At 40.8% G+C, this 16,700-nt stretch overlaps 3 protein-coding genes and 1 long non-coding RNA gene across 5 annotated transcripts in view; 1 reads left to right on the forward strand and 3 right to left on the reverse strand.

The window, feature by feature from the left end:
- Positions 1-2,648, reverse strand: si:dkey-34l15.1 (thiosulfate:glutathione sulfurtransferase). The gene is made up of 4 exons (XM_034597165.1): positions 2,568-2,648; positions 790-918; positions 339-501; positions 1-221 (listed from the first exon to the last, which is right to left on the reverse strand). The coding sequence occupies exons 1-4, from the start codon at positions 2,578-2,580 to the stop codon at positions 167-169; spliced, it is 360 nt and encodes a 119-aa protein (XP_034453056.1). The 5' UTR covers positions 2,581-2,648; the 3' UTR covers positions 1-166.
- Positions 1,800-5,960, reverse strand: LOC117768807 (leucine-rich repeat neuronal protein 4). Of its 2 annotated transcripts, XR_004615103.1 has the most exons (3): positions 5,805-5,960; positions 4,115-4,948; positions 1,800-1,812 (listed from the first exon to the last, which is right to left on the reverse strand). XR_004615103.1 is itself a non-coding variant. In XM_034597164.1 (2 exons), the coding sequence occupies exon 2, from the start codon at positions 4,944-4,946 to the stop codon at positions 4,167-4,169; it is 780 nt and encodes a 259-aa protein (XP_034453055.1). In that variant the 5' UTR covers positions 4,947-4,948; positions 5,805-5,960; the 3' UTR covers positions 4,098-4,166. The 2 variants fall into 2 exon arrangements, 1 of the variants encoding a protein (XP_034453055.1); XM_034597164.1 differs by lacking the exon at positions 1,800-1,812 and having other exon boundaries at positions 4,098-4,948.
- The window catches only part of LOC117768810, a 14,684-nt gene continuing 1,811 nt past the window's right edge, over positions 3,828-16,700 (reverse strand). Inside the window, exon 2 of the long non-coding RNA XR_004615104.1 lies at positions 3,828-4,074. This is a non-coding gene — a long non-coding RNA (uncharacterized LOC117768810). The remainder of the gene's footprint in view (positions 4,075-16,700) is intronic.
- slc16a2 (solute carrier family 16 member 2) overlaps positions 12,665-16,700 on the forward strand; it is a 19,224-nt gene continuing 15,188 nt past the window's right edge. The window contains 1 exon segment of the mRNA XM_034597163.1: positions 12,665-13,984. Within this exon segment, the coding sequence (XP_034453054.1) occupies positions 13,561-13,984 (424 nt within the window). The 5' untranslated portion in view covers positions 12,665-13,560.

Here is a 16,700-nt window from a genome sequence, read left to right on the forward strand (position 1 = left end):
GCATAATCAATTTTATTTGAATTCATTCATACATTTTAAAATATGAAAACAAAACAGTATCAAAAGGTAGCAAATAAACTGCCAAAATATTTCTAAATTTTTTTATGTCAAGCTTTCACAATTGCTATTTTATATAAATATATATGAAGCATTCCTTCGACATGAGTCACTTCCCCTCTCTCTCAGACCACTCCCTGTATCCTCCAGCATAATTACGAGCACTGAAACACAGAATAGAACAGTAGTCATCATTACATAACAACTTCAAATACTCATGGATAGTAAAAGCAAGACGTGTGTATGTGTGTATTATTTATAGTTAACAGTTATTTATTTACTTCACATATCCTAGCTCTTGGGCCTTGCTCGTGGCCATTCCACCTCGCTTGCCCATTTGGCAGTGAAACACCAGCTCGGGGGCGTCCATCGGTGGCTTGGTCACCCCGTACTTGGCCTTGAATTCTTCTGGCTGCATTGCAAACGCAGCTTCGACTGTATCCACTGAATGAATGAAGAAGAATAACTTTAAGATTACATAAAACATTTACATTAATTGAACAATATTTGTAACCTGAAGAACCAGACTCAAGTGCAAAGATGCCTATCCAACACGACAGACTGGTATTTCAAGTATACACAACACCAGCAACACAACCAGAAGCTAAAATCTGGTTGTGGATGATTAGTGGGAACCGTGAGGGGAAATAAATGAAATTCAGCAATCAGGATGAGATATATGGTTGATATCATCGATTTCTCTCCCTGTAAAGGCAAATAAAAGAAGCTCACCTGGGATGTGAACAGATCCTGGAATTTGCCCTTTGTCCACTTCTCCTTGGGAGCGGACATCAACCAGGAAGAGATTCTGTCTCTTTTCTAGAAGAGCTTTCAGATCCTCATAGGAGACTTCCTTGTTGACTGGAAATAACAGAGTGAACACATTAAAGACGTTGTAAAGTGCAAGAAGCCATTGTTGAAAACGTCCATAAAATTGCACCATTCACTCTTTAGACACAGATTAGGCATAAAGTAATAAAACAGCCTGACATAAGATTTTATTACTGACCATCATTTTCCTGCGATAGGTCATATGTAACTGTAACATGATACCTGCTTTGTGGCTTCCTTACACAGGTAACAAGCCAACAGCCTGATAATTACAGGTTTGGCAAATGGTAGGGGCAACAGGTATCAGCCAAGATGTGACTGATCCATATTAAATACTCTTTATTTGCTGATATATATTTAAATGCAGTGTTCCCATGATTAGTTATTTTCAGTCACAGAAGGCTACCAGCCTCATAAAAATGATCATAATTTCTTTATAAACAGTGAAGGTGCAAATATTTTCATGTACAGTTGTGTGGATCCATTTGGGCACCTCTGGGGAGCCACATAATTACATATTTTGTTGTTTAGTAATAAATACAATCTCTGCAGAACACATACATACAAAATCTGCCATTTTTCAAATGTTAATGCACTGTTACTTAACATTTCATGAAAGATGTGCAAATGTTTAGTTATTCTACTATGTTCTACTAGGAATGTATCACAGCCTGTAAACTCTTTTTGCAGCCAGTTGAGTCTTTCTATTATTCATTTATTCTTGGATTTTCACCTTCTCATCCTGTTGATCAGTTCAATGTTCTGAGGTATTTTTTTACACTATTCTTACACTCAGCATTTTTAGGATTCACTCACAGATTTAATTTTCACAAATATTCATATCAGGGGACTGTAGTTCATGTTGGATTTTGACATCTGCTTTCGCTCATAGGCTGAGTCCTGTTGTAGAAACCACCTACGTTTCTGTCTCTGTTTTCATCCAGGATTTGCTCATAATGAGTGGAATCCATTCTTCCCTGAATTTGAGGTCAGATAGTTGCCACACAACCCAGAAGGAATTATATGTCCTCCCACATGATTAGCGGTTGGAAAAGAGGAGGGTGGAGGTTCCTGAGCCCTGATGAGTGATGTGAACAAACATTCCACAATTTTTTATTTTATATAAAAGTTCAAAACTGACATGGACATTTTTGCTGGTCCTCACAAATTCAACGAGCTGTGTGAGGGTTAAGACTTGGTGTTAGGGTTATAGCGTCCTCACAACTATAGAGTGACGTGCATGTGTGCGTGTGAATTGGTAGTACAGGTACATGTCTCTCATCATGTGGTTTGTTGTTGGTTGCTTTGGTGACGGTGAACTAGACAAGAGTTCCCTGAGGATACAACTAACATCCGGTCTGCTGAGTCATCCTGAATCTGACATCTGTACAATTAACACACAAAAAATATCCACATAAACAGAGACTATTTCCTCACTATTGATTTATCTCATCAGCGCATGAGATACCTCACAGTTAAAACGACCTGACAACATAAATATACCGTTAATGCAACTTTGGGTGTGATTGTTATCTGAATAAACGTTAGAGAACCAGGCTGTTTAACGGAAACTCACTTTAGGTTTTAGAAACCTCGTGTTTTGGATATTTAAGCTCATCCATTAAGTTAAATTAGTGAGTTTAATTATGTCTGTCTCAGAGAGAGAAGTGGAAACTCACCTGTGTCCGCCATCCCGCTGCTGCACAAATGTGTCTGCACCTACTTCCTCACATTGTTCGGTGACCCATCATTGGTTCAGACACAGGAAAAAGGCGGGACTTACGTTGAATGACTCCAGCTCTTGACCAATTACACAAACCTCCTGATGTTTATATCTCTAAGACTTTCAAAATAAAAGTGGGATAGATACCTGGATACAAGTCGTTGAGGAGGAAGAGGCTTCACCGAAGTAACAGCAGCAAAGCACTGCATTCAATACCGTACAAAAGTATCAGAAGTAAAAGTACTCAGGATAGTGAATTGAAGATTTCCATATTATTAATATTATTATGTATGCAGTACTGTACTGTACAAAAGTTTCAGAATCTCTTCAAAATAATGGTATGAATACTGTTTATCAATCAGTTTATGACACACAAAGTGAAATCTGAAATAATAATAAATATCTAATTTGAGATCAGGGCTCTGTGGAGGCCAATCACTCCTCACAGACATTGGTTCATATACAATATATTATTGGATAATTTTTGTTATTTATTTATTCTTATTTTTGACAACATGATGTTTATGTTGCATGGTGATTATATTAAAAAAAAAATATATATATATTATAAAAAAATTATTTGCACTTCTAGTTCTGCTTTTTTGAAGACTAATTGCTGATTGATTCTTGCTTTGATATGTTTGATATGATTCTTGCTTTGATATGATTCTTGCTTTGATATGTAATGTAATGTAATGTAATGTAACATAATATTCTGCTGAGTACCTCAATAAAAAGGCCCTCTGTATTTTACAGTTGCTCATTTGTTTTATAGGCAATATTTAAAGATGTAAAGTTGTAAAATAAATGATGTGCATAGAGTGCTTGTGTGGATGTAATGCTTTCCACCAATGAAAATGGACAGGTGACAAATTTAAATCTAGAATCAATGACAGGAAAATAACAATTGCACAATTGTACAAGGACCAAAATTAGAGTTGAGTTAGACAGTTCCACCTTGGGCATCAAAACACAAATGTTGTTATTTATTTTTGTAAAACTCATGTTCCATCTCTCTTTTTAGAGACTTATACAATTCTTAGTTTACAGTTGACCATCTGATAGTTGAGCACATTAAAGCTGCTCTGGTTTTTTGCTCTGTCCTAAAAACAAAATCTATGTTATCATTGTCATTACCATTACCACCAGTCACCCATCTGTAAGTCATGAACTGTAGGCCAGTGCAAAAACCTTTTGAAGCAAAAATTCAATCAAGACATTTCAAACTGTTTTTTATTAAAATAAGATTTAGTTCATTACAAACGTTTTAATCAATAGCTATTGCCTAAAAATATTTACAATTCCATTTAAATCTAAAATAAATCTACAGAGGTTAATTTGCCAGCAAATGACCCTGCAGTTATAATCCCAAGATAGCTTGATAAACTGTTATTATTTGTTATTGTGCCTGTTATCCCAAAAATGCCCCTGCTCTTTCTCCCAGTATGTTCATGTATCCACCCCTGTGGATCACAATTTTGTGGCTCTATTTCATAATCACACCAACACTATCTCTTGTAACTGGGATGGATTGTCCCTGCTGCACTTTTCCAGATTACAGAGTTCCCTCTGTGCTGTAAGAAGGGTTTCCAAGTCCATCAGTGGAGTCTCTCTTCCCCTTTTGACATATTTTCTGTTTCCATAGGATCACAGCTGTAATGATTATAAGTAGAAGCAGGGCGACTCCTCCACCTATGATCCAGACCAGCAGGTTATGATCAGAGGTTTTAGGAGGGTCATACCGTGTACAGGAGAATTCTGAGGGGCTGCTGTGTCCTGCACTGTTCATCGCCTCCACACACACCTTGGTCCCAACTTCCAAGGATCCCACCAACCCTCGTCGTAGAGCATTTCCAAACTCCAAAGCATCACCTTCACCTCCCTCAACCACCACTCTATACCGAGACACCACAGAAGATGGAGCGCACCACTGCACCTCTACCTTCCCGCTGTTATCTCCTTTACTGACTGGCAGCACTGTCTGGATGACTGGTGAGTGAGGAGGCTCATCTGCCCCACTGATCCCAGGACAGAGGCACCCGGTCTTCTCCGAAAGTTGGACACAGGGTTCCTGATCCTCCAGGCAGGGATTGATCTTGCAGAACTGGGGTGTCGTATTGAGAACTGAAATCTTCACTAAGGGCGGCACTTCAGAAAGAGAGCTGTTGTCATCGTCATTGTAATCATCTTTATAGTCATCGTCCGAGCCATGAATGAATATGATGCGAGGACGAGTGATGGGAGAGGAAGTGGTGGCAGCATGAGTGAAGAGGTGGGAGTGAAGGAGTGGCGAGGCAATCAGAAAAAAAAGAAGGTTCCTGTACAGGGACGTCATCTCTATGGGCAGATATGACAAATGATGATGAGAATAACTTCTACAAAAAACAACCATTTCAAAAATAATACAACCATAAATAGATCACAGTTACTGTAATGGCATGTTTAGTCATTCGGTGTATAGAAGAAATGAATCCACATTGATTTCATTGATTTCTCATTTGACCTTGTGGCCTATATACAAATCAAGACTGGTTATGGAATTCAAATGAAGTGGAATAAAGAAACTGAAATCGAGAAGAACAAGTTAACGTGGTCATGGTAACTGCGTCAAATCACAGAAACCAAAATACAGATCTGAGTTACAATACCAAATGAGCATGGCATCAAGGATCTGCAGTGGTAATAAAAAAGGTTTTTCCCTTTTTTCCTTATAGGATATGTCAAAGAAAAGAAAAACAATAAAGTTTGTTGAGAAAAAGGTTATTTGGCCACATTTGGGATCGATTTCCCTTTAGTTTACAGCCGGGAAACAAATTTGTGAATAATCAAACTTTCGCAATGTTCTGGTTTCCATCCTGTAAACAGCTTTAGATAAATAAATACTGAGTGCTGGAAGAAATAAAATCTATTGGGGTGAACACATCAGCACTTCCATTTTCTCCAGGCAGAAAGCCAGAGGAGTTGTGTGGGAACCCAGAACTAAAACATAACAAAAAATATGAATGGATTTCAGTAACACTCACATTTAAAAACAACTCCAAAGAAGATATGCTCTCATGCCTTTAAATGCGGACACTGATGACTACATCTCTAACAATAACCATGTGATCATGTGGTTTGCATCAGTACACGTAAAGGGATGAAATGAATGGAAAATAAAGTAGAAGAAAAGAGGAAAAGTGGTTTTCTGTACCTGTTTGATGCTGATGGATCGTTGTAGTCTTTTCCTCGTTCCCAGTCTGTGTGCTTACACCGTGTGCTCACTCACTCTTCAGTTCTCACCGTCTTAAGTTGTTTCCCTTAGAGTCTCTTCCTCCTCCTCCTCCTCCTCCTCCTCGACACCCCCCAATTTTCTTCGCTCGGTGCCTCTCCCTCCCCTCTTTTACTCTTTCATGCTCTGTCTTTTTTCACTCCTCGCCTCCTACTCTGTTTCAACAGGGCCCCTGAACCGGCCATTGCTGAGCTTTTATATTTCTTTGTGTTGGAGATTTTTGTGACAATGTGTGGGATTGGGGAGCGATAAAGGGGTATGTGTGTGTGTGTGTGTGTGTGTGTGTGTGTGTGTGTGTGTGTGTGTGTGTGTGTGTGTGTGTGTGTGTGTGTGTGGGGGGGGTTATCATGTGCCTGTGTTCAGCATGTCAATATGGTGAGCAACAGCAGCAACAGCAGCAGGAGGCAGGCTTGTGCTTGTTGCAGTATGTGTTTGTGTAATCTGTAGGTGCAGTTGTGTGTTTTTCATAACTTCGAGGGGCTAAAACTTCTCTCCGCAGGTGTCCCCCCTGGAATGAACATGAGGACACTTTATTGTGTGTTTATGTGTTCCCCTTTGAGGGTGGGGGGTGAAGAATGCATAAATGTGTATTTATTATAGACCCCCCCCCCCCCCATCCTGTAGCCACCATAGTGACAAGCTGGAGGGGAACGATAAAAGGCTTTCTATTTTCCCTGTCCTTTTATGGGGTAAAGCTGGCAAAGTAGGCAAGTTCTTTCTTATTCTAAGTGCCCGCATTGAACACAGATGAGAGGAAAAGTACCAGCGCAGGAGCCTCCTTGTTTTCCAGCTTCGAAAACCAAATGATTACACAAACAAAAAAATCCTGGAGACTGTCTTTCTCAGAGTGAATACATTCATCGGTCCTGACAACCTTCGAGTTTAGCCTCTGTTTATTGTCAAGTACATACAGTATATGAGGGATTTTTCTGGTTTGTTGATTTTTGAGTTTGTTTGAGTAAAACCAGCAACATAAAGCAGAGAGGGGGTTGTGAGAGGTTTCACTTCCATCTATAAATTACATTTCTTTTTAGCTGACGCTTTTATCCAAAGCGACTTACAATAAGTGCATTCAACCATGAGGGTACAAACCCAGAACAACAAGAATCAAGAAAGTACAATTTCTTCAAAAAAGCAAAACTACAAAGTGCTATAAGTAAGTGCCATTTAAGTGCTACTAAATTGTTAGTTTAAAAATTGTATTCAAGGTATAGTCGGAAGAGGTGTGTTTTTAAATCAACTTGTTATGTTCATGTGAAAGTAAACTGATTTAATATTATGATCACAAGATGAGTTCTGAGAGCACAGAAACTATAACTTATTGAGAGATGAAAAAATTTGTATACATCCACTTAAACTTCACATCTGGAAACAAGAGCACAGATTTATGTAGCTGTTTTAAACACAATGGTTTACGTTCTCACAGAAAATGGAGAAAACGTGTTGCTCAGCTTTGTGTACATTGTGTGAATGTGCTTGAATATATTGTAGATGTACAGATGCATTGTGAAAGAATCCAAAATGAGAAAATATGTCACACACACATAAAATCAGCCACAGAATTATACAATTTAAAGCTGGTGGGCAAGTAGTTTTAAATTACACCTGTAATATGTTTCCACACATGCAAAACACATTGTTTGAACTGAAAATGCTGAAATAAAATGACCCACAATTTCGAGTGGGTCTCGAGCTACATGTTGATTCTTGTAAACAAGTTTCACAATTTGGATTCCTTCTCAATTATAAATCTGTAACATATGTGCCTCTTCTTGTGAAGACTCATGGCTCTGAGGAAGATCTTGAAAGTCAGTCATAACTTGTCATAATTTGATTCCGGTTGCCGTACACACATGTCAGACAAATGGCATCAAAATGATTTTCTCTGGGCTACGTGATAACATACCTGTCTCCTGTGCTGAGTGGCTATGTTGAGCCTGACACAACGAAGACAAACTTAATGGAAAAGTACGATTTCTCTTCCTGAGGCAGATCAAAAGTTTTTAGTGACCTACTTTCCCATGAAGCACAGTTTCAGATGTTAGGGGAACATAACAGTCGGGAGTTTTTCAATATTGTTCTTTGTGGGAAAATGTGTCACTGTTGGTTGTTTGGTCCGTCCAACACTTGGGGTCTGTTTCCATTTGTCGCAGACATTCATGGTCCCCAGAGGATGAAGCCCCTGACGTTTCCCCTACCACCACCATGATGTTGACATTTCTTGGTTAACACTGTAGTATTTCAACTGTTGCATGGATTGTCTATACATTTGAAACAGACATTCGTGGCTCCCAGGCAATGTATCCTGATGATTTTGCAGATCCCTTGAATTTTCCTCTGGAGCCAACATGAGATATTCTCATCCCCGTCAAGAGGGAAGAGGAATTGCAGTAGCTTTGTTAATCCCCTGGCTTTTCAGCTAAAGTTTAAATTTGACCAAATAGCGGCAAAAGGGACGATCGTACACCTGATTGTTCACGCATGAGTATCAAAACCATGTATTTGTGATAAATTATAATCACACACAATCCAGCAGATAATTCACATATATATATATATATATATATATATATATATATATATATATATATATATATATATAACATAACGTATATATTCTATAGTGTAAAGTGGGTGGCAGAAAGGAGATGAGTCTCCTCAAATCTAATCTCTTCTCTACATCTTTTTCAGCTTCAAGCTTCCAGTTGTTTTGGCTGCATGAGACAAGCATCTCCTCCAGCCTGCCTGTCCCCCTGTCCACATCCAGGAACTGATAAGTCTCTGATGTTCACCTGCCTGTAACTGGGTGGTACAGGTTGCTGTGACTTATCACACATTTCATGGTTCATTTCAACATTCATTCCTGAACGAGACAATCCGTCTCCAGGAACTCTGTGTCACACAATTCCAGCACAATAACAGTTTGTTGTTTGGCATTTCAACTTCTTACTGTAGTTAGCGTACAATATTGTTGTACTCTTGGGTTTATGACACAAAATCTCACTCTTGTTCAAATTAGGGAAGAGGACAGGGCAGAGACTAGAGTGTGAAATGTTCAAACTGCCGGGACTTTTTTAGCAATTTCCCAAGGAATGATTCATGGACCTAGATGAAAAAAGCACATATATTTAGATGGCTGATATCTATCAGTGTTTGCAAATTTTCTGGGCTTGATTTGATTTAAAAGGGACTATTAGGCCTTTAGGGAGATGTGGGCTCCACTGAGTGCCATTCTAATCTCAGTTTTGGTCAGTTTGTTTGTTTGTCGGCAGGATTACGCGAGAACTACACAACAGATCTTCACAAAACTTGGTGGAACGATGGGACATTGGCCAAGAAAGAACTTCCAGATATCGTTTTATCCACACAGAGATCTAGGAATTTATTTATCACTTTCTTTAACTGTGCTAGGTAAGGTTGTTTTTTTTACATTTGCGCTAATTTCCCAGGAAATGATGAATGGATCTTGATTGAAAAATCAGGCCTATTTAAGGTAATGATATTTCTGAATGTGTGCATTTGGTGTGGATCCAAAGAAAAATCTGGACCTAGTGGATTCAAGGAGGTTAGGGTAGCTTTTTTCAGCTGTTGTATGGTAAAAGTTTGGCAAAAAAAAGAGTCAGATGTAAGAACTTTTTAATCACTTTCTTTACATTTCAGGATAAGGCCCTTGATGGAGGTGTCTCCTGAGTTCTATTCTAGTTTTTTTGTATGTTTTGGCTTTGAGGATCATGTCCTCATCACTTCACACATAGACACTGGACCACTTCACCTCTTTCAAACAACTTATACAACCATTCTGTTATGTCATAAACAGTATAGTGTGTGGGACTATATATTAGCAGTTCACTATAACTCATGATCATGGCTTGTTGAGTCATTCCAGGATGAATGTGTGAACACACCTCTCACATGAAACCAAGCACAGCAGAGGAGGCTGACACAGAACCATGAACAGATTGTTCCACTGATATGGTTCACAGTTTTGTCTTTTACTCCCAACATACCCTCATGCACCGATGAGTAAAGAGGTCATGCTGGTCGCACTTGAACCTCACGGTGGGTTACTTGTCAGTGGGCGACATCACTGAGGAGACAGTGCTCATTATTGTATTAGTAGGATGTTATGAGTTTGTCAGTGAGAGGCCAGAGTGCTGGAGTTTTGCATAGACTGTGGTTCTTAGGCCCCAGAGGAATAAAGGAGGCCTTAGAGTGTGAGTCATAGCTCCAGAGATAATGTCTCCCTCTCCCACCATCACAGCAAGTTAGAGCACGCTGCTGGAGAATGAATGAGACAACCTGCACGTATCATCACCATCTTCTTTGGATTGTCACCACCAGAACAATTTCCCCAGAGTGTTGTAAATCCTTATAAAACCTAAATACTTTTATTTCTTGACGTGATGTAACGTCCATCAGTTTACGAAGTTAACACGAAATCCCTCCACTTTAACATCCACTCACAAAGTCGGCCTTCATTTCTCTTTCGGACTCACACATGTGTGGGCCTCTCTTGGACGCTGAATCCCCTTGCTACCCACACCTCTCTGAGGATTTAAAGTATTCCTATTTAAACAGGAAGCACTACCATTGGCTGGATCCCTGACACTTTTGACCCCTCGGTTCATTCAAAAGGAATCCCGGGGTAGAGTTATAACCAGACTCTGTGAAGTTGTGCGACCACTATTTTTAGTTGTGGAGCCCGAACGGGCCATCCAATCTTACTGTTCCTCAAGAGGCTAATTGGAAACAGCTGTGGGGTGAGGACGGGGGTCTCACATTCCTCCATCACAAAGCATGTTTGTACAATTATGAACAATCTAATCCAAAGAGTGCGCCGGTCAGAAATTATTCTACAACAGGTGGAATTTAGTTTAAATCCACCCTGCTGACGTGAATATCCATAGATGGTAATGTTAACCTTAAGGAAGGGAAAAGGCTAAAGACAAATCCATGTGTCCTTTTAATGTTACAAAAAGAACAAATGTATTCTATTGTGTATTTGCGATACTATAAGACATCACATGTTGAGATGTTGCAAATGTTTTCTGCTGAGCAACTGAATGTGTCACATTTAAAATAGATTACCCAATGCTGGATACGGTAAGGTGTGAGTGGGAAGTCAGAATGCTGGACATAGGTTTGAATTCTTCTTTTAACGACAGTTTAAAGAAAATATAAGACCTTTTGGCGAATATAGTTTTGTTATTATAAAGTAAAGTGTATTAATTGATTATTAATTTATGTACTTTAAGCACTGGTTGATTATGATGGCAATGCTGACAGTTTCACAATTTTAAGAATTAATAAACTGAACCATTAATATGTTATGTATATGTTTTCTAAGTTTTAGAATGTGAATGTAACTATTGGGTAATCTCCAACCTTGCTCTTGTGCAGTCAATGCCGAACAACCCCTTACATAGTGCTGTAGCGCCTCTTAGTGGCACATGCTTATTATTGACGCCTGGTCTTGGTCAAACGAATAAAGATAAGAACAAAGAAACAAAGAAAAAACTGAAAATAGTTGGAGAACCTCTGAATTGGGAACAGTGGTCCTTGTCTACTCTATGATATCCTTTTATGTATTCTTTGGTAGTCAGAACTATAATAATGAATATTCTATAAAATGATTTTTATTTTGTGTTTACAATCTTAATCTGCAAATTAAATGACAAATGCAGATCACTTATGGGAAGTACAAAAAATACTGTAAAAAATGCAGTATTGAGACACTTGTTGTTTAGTAGGTAAATATTTTGCTATTATTATATTTTTATAAGGCTACATTTCAGAGTAAATGACTGTATATTTCATTCTGCTACATTTATCTGACAACTGTGGTAACTATTTTCTTTACAGGTAAGGACTTTACGTACAGATATTATCCTTCCCTTATTAAACATGCACTGGTGATGTGGATTTGATCAACTAGCAACAGCTACAACAGTAAAATGCTGATAACACTTTAATCCATGAGTGGTAATAATCCAGTTATTTACTGTACACTAACATACAGCTCACACAGGCCTTTTCTGCATGAACAGACTTATTGATATTATTTACTTATACTTCATTAATATTTAAATGCAGAATCTTTATTAGTAATAACAGCATTTACACTGTCATCTCTTGTACAGATGTGATATAACACCAGTGGAGAAAAGAAAATACCACATACTTTGAAATGTGGTGAAGTACAATTGTATACCAGCACAAAATGAAATTACTCAAATAAAGTATGTTTTGTGTATTTGTGCTTTAACTCGTGCAGCTTAGTGAGCTACTTTGCATGTGTGGTTTTATGGACACGTGTGGAGCCATTAGATCTTCGAAGCAGATACAGTTCATGATTCGAGCTGAAGCAGAAATGTGCGGAAACTCTGCAGAGAACAAGGAACCCGGAAACACGCTGGGCATGTATAGCTCACGTGGTAAGAATGGAGCTCGTTCATTGGTGGACTTTTTGAACGAGACTTTTTCCTCTTTTTCTTTTTCATCTATGTTTTTAAATCATTATTATTAACGGTATTATTACTATTATATTTTTCAGTTTTCATCTCCGTGTGCTTGGAACATTATTTGGCTCAATTTTGACGAAGCAGCCACATTGTTTAGGTTGAACATAAATAAATGAATATAGGGTGAATGGGTTCAACACCAGGGTCTTCAGCCGGAGGGTCAATCGTTATTTTCCCTTTTCACAGGAAACTGATCAAATGTAACACACAGCGGCCATTCGTTTAAAGTGCAGCGGCCGAACCAACGTGTTTGTCGAACCTGTTCATGAATAATAATCACAGTAACATTATAACCCACAGTCTTCGACACGATGGAGGACAAAGATTTTCAGCAGTAAGTGTAGAGCGAACCCTCCTCGACCTTCCTTTTCTAACCGAAGACACGTCACTAACCGACGGATAACCACAGCAGAGCAGTCCGAGGAACACTCGGCTCCCTACGTGAAACCCGATAAGACACGAAGGGAAAACTCGTCCCGCCGCCGCACGTCTGCGCGGTGGCCCCACCACCTCTGGGTCCAACCCTCCATCCGCCGGGGGGAAGGAGGCGGTGGCGAGACGGTTGAATGACGGGCCGTGGCTGTGTTGACACTCCACAGCCGAGCCAGCCCCCGGGACCCGCACCGGCCGACATATTCCACCTCGTTTGACAGCACATGAGAGAGGACCAGAGCCGGTTCGTGTCTATAGCCACCGCGGGATGCTGCGGACCCTGTGCGGGCTGCGCGACGGGTCACGGGACGGTGCGGTGCCGAAGCGGCTGAGCGGACGTGTTCACAGGTTGGTGATTTGTCACCGAGCAGGGGGGAGCCAGAGGAGAAGTGAATGTATAGCGTGAGTCTCGAGGATTCACAGAGACACAGGCTCACGTTAAAGGGAAGAATAGGCGGCGCCTGCTAATTCCTAGACCAAGACAAACATCCGACGAGAATGACACTTCCACCGTTCGCGGGTCGGAGTTTAATCGCTGAAGTTGCCGCTCGGACCCGGGCTACGAGCAGCGCGTGAGCGGCTCTTTCTGTCAGCATAGGATCGTCTGCCGTTTGACAGTTAGCCAATCAAAGCTGGTGTTCCCGTCGGCGCTCTTATGTCAGTGACCTATATCTCATGCATGTGCGCCAAGAGCCCACAGTAACCTCAGCACCACAGCAGACAGCATGGGGATCAACGGGTTAGACAATCAGGCGCAGCCGTCCAGCGGCGAGTGCCGCACGGAGCAGCCGACGGCAGATCCCCAGATGGAGCAGGGGGATGCTCCCCAAGAAGCAGACGGCGGCAAGAGCGACCAGGCGCCGGGCAGCGAGCGCAAAATCGTGCGGGAGGACAGCACCGTGCAGATGATCGAGGCCGGGTGCAAGCCGCCCGTCTCCCCGGCTTCGGACTCGGAGGCGGGGATCCAGTCGGAGAGAACCGGGCACGAATTTGTCCCACCCGAGGGGGGTTTCGGCTGGCTGGTGGTGCTCGCAGCCACCTGGTGCAACGGGTCCATCTTCGGGATCCAAAACTCTTTCGGCATCCTGCACATGATGCTGGTGAAGGAGCACGCAGACCCAGACGACAAGACGTCTCAGTTCAAAGTGGGTGAGTAACAGTGGAGTGTGTGCGGGAGGTGAAGCAGCACATCAGGGTGACAGACACAGGTACACTCTGTCCTGGATGCACGCTTGGTTGCGATCTCTAACATGACAAGTTAGGTGGGGAACTTGTGTGTCCACTGGGGGGATCATTGTAGGAAAGTACATCTTCATGACACAAACACATTTATGTAAGTACCACCAACGGCACAGACTGGTATATTGTGTCACACGCGAAAATCAGTCTGACAAAGATGTGGGTCAACACAAAAGTTAATGTGAGTTTACCCTACACATTTAAAGTGGCAGTGTTAAATAAAACATGTGCATCTCCGGTTTTGTTTAGTGTTAATGTATTCTTGCTGTTTTGGAGAGGACAGTCACCAATGTTACTGATTAACACACATTTAACTGACCAGCCGTCTACCTATCTATTCATTAACACCACTGTTATTCTAATGATCTTACCCAGCTTCTGCAAATTCATTTCACTGACACACACATAGTGTCTCTCCCCAAAAGGCTGAAATCTATAGAAACTTACCACAGACATTTAAACACCAAACCAGTGAGCCTGCTGTTCTTGTGACCATAAGTGTGACTGAAGTCGCTGGCAATAGAAACTCCTGCTTTGCCACAGAAGTTTTGCTTCCCCAAATATTCAATAGAATGTGAGATATTTATAATTTCATCTATTGTTTCCCTGCCTTTTTTACATTTTTTCTCTTTCACTATATACATAGAACAATTAGAGCGAGGGACATGTGTAAAATGTCCCTATGCTATAGACTAAACCCTGTGACATTCTTGCCACATGGAATATAATAAAAGTTAAAGGACTTTGCTATAACTTCATTCCATGAACTGTCATCCCTTGTGAAACAATAAAGATGCTGTTGACCACTGTCTCTGGCATACACCAGCAGAATAAGCCCAGTGTTCAGCCTGCTGTGTCCCTGCATACTTGGCTTTAAATGATTTCTTTGGGGATTTCAAAAATCACAAGCTTTCAGTGGTGTATGTTGGAAGAGACATGGCAGAGGCAGGATGGAAAGCAGACAAAGACATCTGTCTTTATATAGAAATCACTGATGTAATTTTTAAGGAATGAGGTGGTTCATTGTGGCCAAATAAATAAGTCTCTTGATAAAGATTGAAAACTGTGGAACAAAGATTGAATACACTGATGACCCATCAGCAGTTGAATAGGGAACACTTAAGATCTCTAGAGGTTTGGTCCCTTCATTGTATAACATATTAGAGCACTGGCCTCTCGTCTCGGCCCCATAACTAAGTGAGTAGTTATGGGAAAATGGGGCGGACCCTCACTTTGAGCCAACTGCTTCTCCTGATCGAGTGAGAGCTGGTGTAAAGCGGTGTACCCATCAGTTCTGTTCTTACAGGAAAGAAATGTTTTTCTTTTAGGAGGGGAGTAGCAGAGGTGTGTATTTTTCTGCACTTCCTGTCAAGTCCCACATTCACCAGCAAAGGTTAAGGTCAGGGTGTGGGAAGGGATTATGGTTCTAAGACTGTTCCCTGGAACAAATTCTACCCTTTGTTATTATCAGTCTAAAGAGAGTTACAGGGGGAGAGGAAATAAACCCAAAGCCTCAGATACAGTCACTCTTATTTCAGTTGTTTTTGAAGGCACAGTTGAGCATCTTTAATGCCACCGTGCGCATTGTCATCTCTGATTTATGTTGAGGAAATTGCGGCGTCTGTGGTCAGCTTAAGTCTGAGAGCGACAGACACGTCAGGCCTGAATACAAATGGCAGGTGGTTGTCATGTGAAACCACAAACAATCCGTATATTTTCAGGGGCAGTTGCTATGAAGGAATTTATATTGCTTTTCAACTCTGTTTTTGCTTTGTTTTGGATTTCATCTCCAGCCGTTCCTCGGTTTTAAATCTTGGTCGCTCTTGTATGTGAAAGGATTAAGCATGTAGGCTGAGGGCTCACCTTTTCCCTTCAGTAACAGAAGAAAACTGAGAAGAGCTGCTTATCTGCAATAATCTCAATTGTAAAAGTGCCTTTCAGGCTATCCCGTCGGACAGGGTGCAGTTGGTAAAAGTCCAATCCACATGTGCGGAACGTCTTGAAACAACATGTCTAAGCACTTCACAAGCAACAAATCCAAAAGGCCGTAAAGTGAGGATGTGACAAGGAAAGGCAGGGATGTGATTACCTCTTGATGACAGATTACCATCAGGTCTTTATGCTGAGCTCAATTATACAGGCTATTTGTCAAACCTTGAGGGGTAAACAGGAGATTTTCAAAATAGCCTTTAGGAGTAACAAGGTGGGGGGAGGGCTCATAACATTGTCTCTTGAAATAAAAACGTAAGGAAAGGGGGGAAGATTACGAGTTGTAGATGGTTTAACCTTGCTTGATCACACGTTTCATCCCTGTTGAGCTCACATAGACTTCTGGTATGTTATGTTGCGTACAGAGTGGAGTTAAAAATAAAAAACTAATTGTAAGCGAGGAATGAGCCCCTTGTGCGATTCAGCGGGGGTGCGGTGATGTTTCTGCTACAGCCGAGTTTGCAACTCGGGGAATGCGTGTGAAGGGCAGAAGAAAGGGACTGAGTGAGCAAGTGATTAATTTTTCATTGATCTCTGAAACGATTCCCATCTACATGCCACTTGTGTGAGACAGATTAGTAGGAAGATTCTTCTGAAACAAAGAAACAAAGGTTCATCCGAACACATTGTGTCCTTT

Source organism: Hippoglossus hippoglossus, chromosome 10 (assembly GCF_009819705.1).
Source record: "Hippoglossus hippoglossus isolate fHipHip1 chromosome 10, fHipHip1.pri, whole genome shotgun sequence".
In the NCBI taxonomy this organism is placed as follows: Eukaryota; Metazoa; Chordata; class Actinopteri; order Pleuronectiformes; family Pleuronectidae; genus Hippoglossus; species Hippoglossus hippoglossus.

What these genes read in the sequence shown, in the direction of transcription:
- si:dkey-34l15.1 (XM_034597165.1), bottom strand. An exon ending in AGGATCTGTTCACATCCCAG is followed by an intron (nt 502 to 789) that starts GTGAGCTTCTTT and finishes TCATTCATTCAG; the next exon opens with TGGATACAGTCGAAGCTGCG. An exon ending in CAAGAGCTAGGATATGTGAA is followed by an intron (nt 222 to 338) that starts GTAAATAAATAA and finishes TCTGTGTTTCAG; the next exon opens with TGCTCGTAATTATGCTGGAG.
- LOC117768807 (XM_034597164.1), bottom strand. Translation starts at nt 4,946, where the DNA reads ATGACGTCCCTGTACAGGAACCTTCTTTTTTTTCTGATTGCCTCGCCA.